The 12,556-nt window shown below is 41.8% G+C and overlaps 1 protein-coding gene across 1 annotated transcript; it reads right to left on the reverse strand.

Moving 5' to 3' along the window:
* Positions 1–5,507: 5,507 nt before the first annotated feature.
* On the reverse strand, positions 5,508–12,317 carry TRNT1 (tRNA nucleotidyl transferase 1). The gene is made up of 8 exons (XM_033141188.1): positions 12,283–12,317; positions 11,356–11,515; positions 10,743–10,936; positions 10,028–10,166; positions 9,192–9,318; positions 8,157–8,350; positions 7,003–7,256; positions 5,508–5,931 (listed from the first exon to the last, which is right to left on the reverse strand). Exons 2-8 carry the CDS (start codon positions 11,513–11,515, stop codon positions 5,680–5,682), a joined length of 1,320 nt encoding a protein of 439 aa, XP_032997079.1. The 5' UTR covers positions 12,283–12,317; the 3' UTR covers positions 5,508–5,679.
* Between the last annotated feature and the right edge of the window lie 239 nt (positions 12,318–12,556).

Consider the following 12,556-nt stretch of genomic DNA (forward strand, 5'->3'; position numbering starts at 1 on the left):
CAATGAACCAATGCTTTTGTTAAATTGCACAGATCGGGTACATGCAGATGATACATGCCAGGACCTGTTCCTGATCTTGCTGTGCATAGAGGTGAGCCAGCAGAAGCCCTGCCCACATCTTTTATTAACATCAACTATGCTTGTGTGCAAGCCAGCTTCCAATCAACAGAGGTTGTGTAACAGCAGTGTTTGATGAATTGACGTCAATATATTTTACTGGCTTTTGTTACGCAGTTGCCTCAGAAGAAGACAGAGTAGTTACACAAGACGTCAGCAAGCTTAAAATTTGCCTATTTGATGGAAATGTGTGTAAACAGGAACAAAAGTGTTTTTTTAAGGGAAAGCATTATAGTGAGATCAATGAGAAATAAATGCTCCACTAATTTCATTCAATGTTGACTTGTTTCTGCCTTCTGCCCCAGTCTGTGTAATGGGTTTGATATTATCAAGCTCATAGCATTTTCTAGTTTATAAACTAGTGTGATTTCAAGTAACTGCTAAAACCATATATTCTGGTGTTGTGCAACTGGATGTTGTACCCTCAATGAAGAATTCTTTATGTAGATTATATGCTTTCTGGTTCCAGTATAAAACCAATAATGCTTCTGTGTGTTGGCTTGGTTTTTCCTGTGCTCGTATATTGTGGGTTTTACATCAGACAACTGGAGAAGATGAAAACTCTCAGGGAGTTAAAGTCTATTATATCTTTATGTTCAAACAGATTATAAAATGTCAGAATCAGTGTTTCCATCTGAGCACTAAATATTAGATAATTGCATTTATCAAAACACCCCTGCTGTGCAAACCTATACATGTCTACTCAGAAATAAGCCCCACTGAATTCAGCGGGACTTTATTCCCAGATACATGTGTGTTAGATTGCATCCTTAGGCTTTATTCAGAGCAGACACATTGAAATTAGCATGTCTTAAGTTAGATCCATTAATTTCATTGCATCTACTCTGACTGAAATTTAGTTGAATTAACACCCTTACTGTTTAAAAGGTTTTTCTAAAATCAATATTTATCTCATTACAGATCTCACATCTTTATTTTCACACACAAATAGCTATACAAAACATTTTTTTCTTGTTACCATTTATGTGGAAATGCATTTCAATTTTCATGCGAAGCCTTTTTAGTAGTGCTGTTTCTGTTCGGAGAGCAATTCTTTGTTGATCCGGTGGTGGTTTTGCCTGTTGTTAAAACTGCTTTATGAAAGCTACAGTAAGGAACGCACACTGTGCTTGTAACTGCTCCTTTGTTTGCCTTTGTGAAGAATAAAGTAGAAGCTAGCCATTAGGTAGAAAAAGAGAATCCCCAGTACAATCAATGACCCATTTGCACAGGGGTTAGGTTCCTGGCCCATGGTCACCGGAGTACACATAAGCCCCCCCCCCCCCGTTACGCGCCCCCCTGGTTTTGTGCATGCATGCACAGTCACATGTCAGTTGGATGAGCAGAAATGGGTCATTGCCTGTACTCCCAGAACCTGTGCTGAGCGTGTCTTGTCCCCAAGCAATGCGGAGAGCTTAAAAGCTTGTCTTGCTCCAGGTCCATTGGGTTACCCAGCATGAAAAGAGCTTTTAAGCTCTCTGCCTTGCTTGGATTTAACTAATTTCTGATGGCCTGCCTTCAACCACATATGGTTGAAATCGCACAAACTTAAATGTGTGTTAGATGTGATCATACTGCAGTTAAGCAGAGAAGAAACACGAGTATCTGATTTCCTTAAAATAAAAAAAATCAGAAATGAAGCAAATTTCTGCAACGTCCTTGCTTGACAGCTGTTTCTTGGAAGTCCAAACTTGACCAGTTCTCCTACCGTCTGAGCACCACATTGCTTACATTCTTGGACTGTAAAGCATTTAAATCTAAAGTTTTCCTCCCACTTTGTGTTTCTACTGTAATTTCTTAAATTTTTATTTCCAATACTTTATAATTCGCTTTTTCAATTTCATTTTTTTGTTTTGAAAACACTCATTATTTCTTATTTTTCAAGGTCCTCCTTAGATTTCAGCTTCTTTAAAAGGAGTGTATTTCTTATTTTAAATTCTGTGGCTGAGTTTGAAATAAGGACTTCAGAAAAAAAGGAGAAATCACAAGTGAATTAACAACATAATAATCCTTAGGTTTTCTTTTTTAAATATTTGGAATGTCTGGGTTTTTTATGCATGTTGCAAAACGTTTTTTAAATAGCTCTTTGGAAGTTACAAATTAAATTTATTCAAAACATTTTCTCAATTGAGAAGATTTTGTTTTGATCAGTAGTTACATATGTTAAATTAAGAATTTCACATTAAAGACAAACTGCTTTGAAGACCTGTGAACATAGTTTCTTTATTCCAAGAAAATTTTACTGTGTTGTGCTAAAGATTCTTTATAAGATCTTCAGCTTTTGAGACTTTAAAACTGCATGTTAAAATAATGCTACATTGCCTATTGTATACTCCTAATCCACAACTATTTATTTAGTGCTTGATGAATAGCAGTCTTTATTTCAGTGGGATCTTTGCAAGGCTGCTACTTGAGACTCACTAAAAAGGAATGAAAATGACACTGTAAAGTTGCAGTAACAGAACTGTTGTCTAAAGTCTCTCTCAAAGAACATTGTTCTGGCTGGTCAACAGGCGACTTGAAAACGAGCCAGTATTATGTGCATATGTGACTGAGGTGTTAATGTCGCCAGTAACTGAAGATGAGGAATCTAAGATTCAGTCTATACAGGATCCAGAATTAGCCAAATGGAAAGTTAGTTCAGGTAAAATTAGATGTGTGGTGGTTGTTGTTTTTTAATGCAGCGGAGCAAAATTGTTCAGAGCAGTGAAGAAGTGAGCTTTTAGCACTTAGATGCTAATTTTTTTATTGCTCCTTGACACCTTTTGTTTTCTGCTTTCTGGTTCATTCTTTTCTCTTGTCTCACTGCTCTCTCTAAAAGTTCTGTATTGAACAGCAAGTCAGGGAGCAGACACCTGCAGAAAGAGTTTTTGGTTTTTTAAAGAGATTGGTGTATTATTAGGTGATAGGGAAATAACTCATGCAGGTTTCTCAGAAATGCTAGCTGAATGGAGTAACAAATTGTGCATAATCTTCACACGGGTGCATTATCTTTTGGCCTTCCTTGACTTCTAGAAGTGCTACTGGACCAGCCGTCACCTTGGAGACATTTGAAAATGCAGCCTGCAAAAGCATCAATGGACTGGGCTTGTGTATTTTCATCAGCAAGAATGTGTGTAGAAATTAGTAAATGGCTGATTGAAATTAACCTCTTGTGCAAATTCTTCGCTCTATAAGTGGTAAAGAATGAAAAGTATATATGCAGAGCCATGTTCATTGGGGAAATCTAAAAACTCTTGAGAAAGGTCTATAAACCTCATTAATGCAGCTTTAGAGCAGGAATAATCTGATACTAGATTTATTTTCTATGCAACACAGAGCCAACACTTGTTTTCCTCCTTAATAGCAGCACCCAGCATATTTGCTGTCAGAAGTTCAGGTTTGGAGTTAATCTGTAAGGAAAATTGCTCCCTTGCAGTTTCCTATGCAGATTTAATCTGCTGCCTGAATTACTTTCTAATGAAATTTATGTATACCCCTTCCCTTCCCTTCCCTGGCCCCTCTGATAATTGCATTTACAAACCATTGTAAGTAGTAGAAACCAGTCTGTTCCATTGACTTTCACAGTTTAATGTTTTGCTGAGCATCTCAAGCAGATAAATTGCATCTTACTCCTTAATATGCACATACCATAATTAATATTGTAACAGTTTCCCTCACAAACATGCACAGGTAAGTTTGCACAGAATAGAAGCTTCCTGGGGATGATAACCACAGCTACAACCAAAAACCAAGTACCGGTAAGTGGATCATTTTAGTCCCGGAAGAAGGCATTCTTCTACTCCCAACATAATTCTTTGCATTTTACTTATTCTGGTCATTGTGGTCATTTAAAGATGCTTCGAATGAATGACCAAAATACAGGAAAAATAAATGATTTTATTCTGGAAGGGCCGTAGGCTGACTCCACAGTGGACAATTGTATTTTCAAATAACCAGTTTCTACCATCAAAGCATCTCTCAAGCTCCACCTTCCTTTTTGGTTACACATTTCTTTTGTCTTTCTTTTTTACTACCTGTCCTTCAAAACCAAACATTGCCTTTAAAACACGAGGTAAAGGTAAAGGTACCCCTGACTGTTGGGTCCAGTCACGGACTCTGGGGTTGCGGCGCTTATCTCAGTCTATAGGCCGAGGGAGCCGCCGTTTGTCCACAGACAGCTTCCAGGTTATGTGGCCAGCATGACTAAGCTGCTTCTGGCGAACCAGAGCAGCGCACGGAAACGCCGTTTACCTTCCCGCTGGAGCGGTCCCTATTTATCTACTTGCACTTTGACGTGCTTTTGAACTGCTAGGTGGGCAGGAGCTGGGACTGAACAATGGGAGCTCACCCCGTCACAGGGATTCGAACCACCGACCTTCTGATCGGCAAGCCCTAGGCTCTGTGTTTTAGACCACAGCGCCATGCAGTAGGAAACATTAAAGTCTACAGACACAGAAGCCACACTGAGTGAAATCACTTCTACAGAGCTGTCAACCTTCCTTTTTTTTGCATTAGGAAACGGCCATAGCTGTCAGCTTTCCCTTTTTTTGCAAAGGGAAACGGCGCTGGAATAAGGATATTTCTCAAAAAAAAAGGGAAAGTTGACAGCTATCTATCATACAAGGGAAGCACTGAGCCAGAAATGATGTACATAGGAAAAGAAAGGAACTGCTTTGAGCAGCCTCCTTAGTACCCTTAAACCAGGGAGTCTTGAACACTGTGCATGTCAGTAGATTGAGAAACAGCCCAGAAGAATTAACAAGGCTTTCTATAATACAGCAGGCTATCAAAAATACAAGATGGCAATGTCAGACCTCCCTTCAATCTTGAAGCTTGTTAAAAAGTCCAAGAATCATTTTAAAGGTTGACAGATGAAGGACTGGTGGCCAGTATTAAGCTTATACACCTATTAGCATTATTACCATCAAATAAATAATAAAAATTTTGACACTACCAGATCTTGGGACTTGTGCAGTATAAGACTCTCTTAAACAGCAGCGGTCAATATTTCCCTCCACAAAAGTCATTTAATGTGAAAGTACCCTAGAGTCTTTGGCGATCACCCATAGCCGAGTAAGATTGTCTTCCATGAATATGGTCTTAACAGTGTGCCCGTAATTAATGGAGGCCAATTCTGGATCCAGTGTACCTATATTTTATTCGTAGCTATAGGCTCCTATGTACTGCCACCTAGTGGACAAATACTGCTGTCCTACCGTCATCCAAACAAACTAAACGTAAGTGAAGGCATTTAGATGCACTAAGCAGAAAATTTGCAAACTGTTTCAGACTTTTGCAGCATATGATACACGTAGGAGAACAAAGTCATTCTTTAATAGTTTGGTAAAAATACAAAATACATTTCTTACTCGGAAAATATAACCACACATTAGTACAAGAACACAGAGTTGCTTGTGAAATGTTTTGCACTTTAATTGGAAAAAAAAGAAATCCATCAAAAATAATAATCCTGATGATTCCAACAGTGCTTGAAACCCAAGTGTCGTCCTGAGTAAGAACAATGGAATATTTACATGCAGAATTTGATACAATTTTATGTATTAAATTTACTTTACATTTTTAATCTTTATTTTTTACACGGCTTAAGAGTTCTTCCTTTCCCATCTGGTATCCACTCTTTTTCCATGTGTCCCGTAATTGCTGCAAGAGTATCCCGATTTCTTTCCCGGATGAAATACCCATTTTTCTTATGTCATGGCCACTTACAGGAAAGGTAGGGACAGACCACTGTTGCATTTCCTTCAGAAGAAGTCCTTCTCCTTGGTATTTCAGAAGCTCACAGATTCTGGATGCCGAGTCAACCTCCCTTGACTTCACAAAACACACATACACACATCATAACATCGTGAGAGACCTGAACACAAGACATCTGCAGCAGCAGCAGTGGGTGGCGTAGCGGGGCTGTGTTGCACACCTGACTGTGCCGTTGAGTTGCTGCAGCATACCAGGACAGAGGCCAGAGCATGGATACGGTGGCATGGTGCAAAAAAAACCCAGGAGTGCTAGCTTGGCTTTGCTGCCACATTTGCACCATGTTGATCTCACTCCTCTCAGTTCTGGTATGCTGCAGAGTCTTGGCTGAATGGTCAAGTAAGCATTGCAGCCAGTCACACCTCGCCGTATGGATACACAGCAATTTTTACCGAACAGCTATGCATTTCCAGCACACTACCACCACCACCAACTTAAAAAGCCTTTCTTTCTTGGCTTAGATTCTAAGCGAAGTTAATTATGGAAGTTTGTGTAAGGCCAGACCTGGGGAACTCTCCTGAATAATGTGTCAGAACCTTTTGAACTGCACCCATGATTCTCTCCCGCTCTAGCTTATCCAGCGATGTTTCAACATAGTCAGAGCCTTCACAGCTAAAATTCAGGTAACGGCTATGTCTAAATGGGTACAAAAGTGTGCATGCACACGAAAGCTCATACCAATAACAAACTTAGTTGGTCTCTAAGGTGCTACTGGAAGGAATTTTTTATTTTGTTTCAACTACGGCAGACCAACACGGCTACCTACCTGTAAATGGGTACAAAAAGGTAGACAAGCTAAAGTGCACTGTGTATTAAGAAGCCAATTCCCATTTCCTTATTGCCTTCACCCCAACCAGTAGGCTTTATCTGCTTTGGGGAGACAATGAGGCACTGGTAGCTAACAGATGTAATAGTAATTAAAAAAAACACTGAAGAGTTGAGCACCATCGAAGAAAAACCTCTGGTGCAATTTTTTTTTAAAAAAAGTTTGACTTTTTACTGTGTTTTCATAATTTGTTGGAGGCCACCCCTCTGGCTGGGGCAACACAGTCAGAGGGGTGGCATAATGATAATGAAGATGATGATGATGATGATTAATAATAATAATAATAATAATAATAAGTCACTTACATCTATAATGAATTCTTGATATGGTTTGAGTGGCTCTGTGGTATCAGCAGCTTTGACCAAGTCTCTCCTGTGCTTCAGCAGAAACAGCGCAAGGTTTTTTTCATCTTTTGAAATTTTCAGCCTTAGGTCCAGTTTTGAGACGTCGTCTGGCACCTTTAACAGTGATGTTAGAACGGTCATTGGTTTTGGAAAGAGATTCTGAACATTTTTACAGACTGTGTCAAATTCCTGCAAGCTCCCATTAACAGGTAATCCTGAGGGACACACATAAAAAAGGAACGTGAGAATAATGAAACCAAGAAACCAGAAAAGCTGTTTAGAAAATGGCAAACAAGAATGCAGTAGTGAGTGGCAACATTAGTTCCAAACCACAACTGGTCCCCTTGCACAGGGCAACTGTTGGAACTACTGATGAATGATGTTCTACAACCAATATACAAGCAGGGCTATTAATATGAGTTTTGCTTAAGTCTAGCAGGCAAGGCTAGGCTCTTCTGCCTTAAGAGGTATTACAGTCGTACCTTGGAAGTTGAACGGAATCCATTCCGAATGTCTGTTTGACTTCCAAAATGTTTGAAAATCAAAGTGTGGCTTCTGATTGGCTGCAGGAAGCTCCTGCAGCCAATCAGAAGCCCCGCCGAACGTCTGGCTTCCAAAAATAGTTCGCAAACCGTAACAGTCACTTCAGGGTTTGCGGCGTTCGGGAGCCAAGACTTCCAAGGTACGACTGTATTATTATTTATTGAATTTGTTAGTCGCTTTATCTTGTCCAGGGCAACCCAAGCAACTCGCAAGCAGACAGACAAAAAATCCCACATCAAAACCAAGAGGGAAAAATGTACAATAGAAACATCCCACCCACTTCTGAAAGGCTACAGATTGTTAAAGGCCAAAGACCTGGTTATAAACGATAGTTTTTGCCTGGTGCCAATCAGAGCAGCTTTAGATACACTACATGGGCATAATTGTTAACGCAACACACCCACAGTAGTGCTACTGTGCATCTGCGAGAACAGAATGCTGCACTAGATAGATCTCTGGTCTGATCTGACAGACTCTTCTTGTGTTCAAACAAAGGAGAGATATTCACTGCAGGTTATGCCACTTTTCCCCACTGCTACCTCTGGCTGAGACAACCATTACTAGCGCTTTACCTATATAGCCAGCCACATCCAGTTCGTACATTAGGCGGATGAGATGATTAACATGGTTTCCAACAAGAATTTTTTTCAACTCCACCCAAATCCTCTCGCCCGATATTCCAGCCAAACCTTTGGCATTATCTCTGATTGCTTCCAGAGTGTCAGGTTCGTGGTGGCCAGGTTTTTCTGCAATCCGTCCATAGAATCTGGCGTGGGTGGGAGGGGAAAGAGAGAAAGATCAGTTTTAGTACCTGGAGCAAATCTGTTTTTAGCAAATGTCAAGTTGGAATGCTGGTGGCCACCATTCCTCTTCAACCAGGCCTTTGGCAGATTATCGGTCTGTGTCCTTTTAAATGTGTTTGTGGGAGGGGGCGTTACTGTTTTTATTGTTAACTTTATTGTTCCATTCTGCATTTTATGCTGTGAACCGCCCTGAGATCTTTGGAGGTAGGGTGGTATACAAATTTAATAAATAATACAGGTGGCGACCATTTCATGCAACATTTCCGTTCCTGGCCCCCATTCTGCCCTCTTCTAGGTCCAAAAGGACCCACGTGTCAGGGCCACGCTCTAACCAACTGAGCTATCCAGTTGGCCAATTGGACGCGCCTAAAATGGTCACTCACTGCCTGTACTAAAAATAATTTTTGAAAGTGCAGACATTTGAGATGCGAGTACCACATATGGATATTGAGTAACCTGAAGAGAAAAAGGGAGAGCTGATTGAACAATGCCTTGGCGCACTGTCTCAGTGTGGGTCCACACCACCTGGGTGAGTGAAGAAGTGGCGCTGTTCAAAAATACTTGTATACTGCAGTTTCATTAAAAAAATACCAAATTTTACATGCGGAATTAAAAACACATAAAAACTAAAAGCATGAGCCACCAGCTAACTTTACAGAAAGTTAGGCATGGGTTATATGTGTTCTAAATCGAACCCCAACCAGCAATCTGCCTGCTGCGTTTTGGACCAGTTGTAGTTTCTGAGTTTTCTTCAAGGGCAGCCCCAGATAAGTGTGCACTGCAATAATCTAGTCTGAAAGATACCTGAAGTATCGCAGAATTCTTAGGTAATCCTCTTGTATTCTCTGGTTTGCATGTCCGACAAATCTGACTTTGTTGTTTTTTAAATCATCATAGCCGTTGAAATAATCATAAAGTGTTCCATCCAAACCTACAAAGCAAATAAAGGCATGTGTTTACTTCAGTTCACAAGTTTACTTCAGTGAAGTGTTTTTGGATAGAGGTAGGCTACCAGAAAGTTCAACCATGGTTGCCTACATGCCAAAATAACCTTCTCAACATGCAGGCCTAATGAAGCCAAAATGGCACCACGCGACAAGAGATGAATATCAGCAGACCTGAGGAATCCCAAAATATGCAGAAGTACAAAACTTTAGGGGGAAGGGGGCAGGGAATCAAAAACAACCCAGTGAGAACTGAGAATGCTCAGTGGCCACAGAACCCCAAGAGTTTGTTGTGGGGAAGGGGGAATGGAGGAACAGAGATGGGAAAAGAAATGAAGTCTCCTGGAAATGGGCAGGGTTGCTGTCTGAAACTCTCAATGGGAGCACTCCACACTGAAACCTATGTGCTGGGTTCCAATTGTTCATGCCACAAATCCACATAAACTACTCAAAGAAATAATAAATACTGTTTTGTTGTTACATTTATACCCCTCTCTCCTGCCAGGCAACTGAAGCTTGCTGCATATATGTGGGTCCCAGGAATTTTTCAATCTGGTCACTGAGCAGACCAATTACTTTTGACAAGCGAGATGTAGCAATTGACTTCGGACCCAAGATTTGTCCAGGGAAAAAGCTGTGTGGATGGCCTGGCTTTAAACTAGAATGCCACATCAGAGGGTTGGGAAGGGGAGTTACCTAAGAACATAGAATTGATTGTGAGATCTCTCCTCTCGGCATCTTTTTCCCAGTCAGTTGTAAATTCCACTTCCGCATGTCTCCCATCAGTAACCAGATCAAGTCTAAGTGTGGTAATTTCAAAGTTCTCCTCGTGGAGCTATAACAGAATTTTGTAAAAGCATTTATTCACCTTTTTGATAATAGCACCCCTTTCCGTATGGAAAGAAACTAAATTATTTGCATGAACCATTAGACTGCATGCAACCTAACTGTTAACAAAATGTGTTTATTAACATTCTGTATACTGAGCACCTGTCCTTTTAGCTGTTAGGACAGTGTTTTTCAACCTTTTTTTGGCAAAGGCACACTTGTTTCATGAAAAAAATCACGAGGCACACCACTATTAGAAAATGTTAAAAAAATTAACTCTGTGCCTATATTGACTATATATAAAGTAATTTTTCAATTTTTCCCACGGCACACCAGGCAACATCTCGCGGTACACTAGTGTGCCGCGGAACAGTGGTTGAAAAACACTGTGTTAGGATATTCACAAACATTTGCCGACACTACAGTAGGCCATCTAGTGGAAGGGTGGTGGAGATTCACAGATAACCGCATTTAGTGCCTTACAATTCTAGAAACAAATTTGAAGTAAATAAATACATATTTATCTAGGAAAGCTGGTTAAAGAGCAGACTTTCCCAGCCTGGGACTTGCAAAATCTTCTTACCCTGGCAGTGATAGTTCCATGTTTTTCCCCTCTGTTGTTGATCATTCGGACACCTGCCGCTTGGAACATTTCCTTCATCTCAGTAGGAGTAGCAGTGGTGGCAAAGTCAACATCTTGTGGTTTCATTCCATTAAGTAAGTCCCTTACTGCACCTCCTGCTATCCTCAATTCGTACTTTGCTTTGTCAAATAATTCTGGGCGGTGGAGGGAAAAAACAATCATTAGCAAAACTTTTTTTAAAAATCTTGAGTAACTGCCACTTGTACTAATTCAAGCCCACTAAGGTTGATGTGATTTCACTAGCAGAAATGATGATTCCATCTATCAGTTAATAAAACCAAGATATCTTGGGTCCACTTGTGCCCTCTCAGAAAAGGAATAGTTTACTTCAGCTCTAAATGACTTTTATTGTACTGAAATGAACCAACGCTGCTAAAAGGATTGGTGCAAACCCCTTCCCCCAGCAGCAAAATTACCACTGGTGCAGGAATATGCCACATTTCATTTCTGATGTCCGCTATCACTCTTGCTAGGGGTTGTTCTACACTCTGCTGCCAGCTGGGTCCTGAACAACCATAAAACCATAGAAGTAATAATAGAGAAATGTTAGTACCTGCAACGCTCTTCAGTCCTGGTGTAAAGAGGGACTGGAATTCCGAGGACTCTAGTTTCATGGTGAATAAACACCGCCACAGGATTTTAACCCCTGTACTGCTGCGTGGGGAGAAGGGAACACCTGCTTTACAGCCGAGAAGGAGCAGGTGATGCCACATCTAAAGAAAAGGGCACAGGTGAGTATTTCAAATATTTCATTCATTTAATAATACTTCTATACCGTTTTCGTAAGAGGCTCAAAATTCCCAATGGGCTACACTTACTAAGCAGCTCAGATAGTTTGCTTCTGGGCGCATAATTTCTCTCATATGCTTTCCAGCATAAATAAGAACACCATGGCATGCCTCAAATGGAAAGGAATTTGGCATATGTTCATCCCCCGCTGAAATGGTTGGGTTAACCCAACCCATGGGGGTATGTTTGTGATTGCTGGAAGCATGATTTTCAATCAAGTGTGCACAGTGTGCAGATGCTATCATGTACAGCAGGGGAGATGGGGATACTATTGCCCTTCAGAGGCCTCTGTGGGGCCACATATTCCCTACTCATGATGTCTGATGTGTGTGGGGGAGGAGGTGGCCCAGAGTATGAACGCAAAAGGCAAGTTCTGGAAGCTACTGCTTCGCAGGCTCAGACCAGACAGCGAGGAAGGGCAGCGGGTGGGCAGGTGCCCCCCTCTGACGTCAGCCATCCCCACGCCGGCTCCCCTTCCTAACTGAGCTATAGGGGAAGAGCTTCGGCGGGGGCCTGGACAGGCGAGTATGGATAAGGCAGCAAGCTCGGTGCGTGCAAAATGGGATACAAGCAGGGGCGAGGAGGACCCGCGTTCTGCGCAGCCTGCAGAATCTCAGGCTCGTGCATTTTGCGACGGGGCCCCTCCAGAAGCTCAGCAAGAGGAGGAGGAGGAAGGAGCAGCCACACTCACCCAGGCGCTGGCTGGCTTGCTTGCTTTGCTCGCCCGCTTGCTTGCTTGCTAGCGCCTTCCGTCGCCGCAGCTCCTAGCAGGAAACGCGTCGTGGGCTTCAAAACGAAGCGACGGAAGAGGAGGAGGTGGAGGAGGAGTAAAAGGGTCGAGGCCGCGCTCCTCCTCCTCCTCCCCGGAGGCGGGTTGGCGGAGCCGCTCCTCCTTCAGTCCCGGCGCTCCGGGTTGAGTCGAATTTCGAGGGTCGGCCTTTCGGCGCGCGGGTTTTTTGGGCCGC

This window comes from Lacerta agilis, chromosome 2 (assembly GCF_009819535.1).
Source record: "Lacerta agilis isolate rLacAgi1 chromosome 2, rLacAgi1.pri, whole genome shotgun sequence".
Taxonomy (NCBI): domain Eukaryota; kingdom Metazoa; phylum Chordata; class Lepidosauria; order Squamata; family Lacertidae; genus Lacerta; species Lacerta agilis.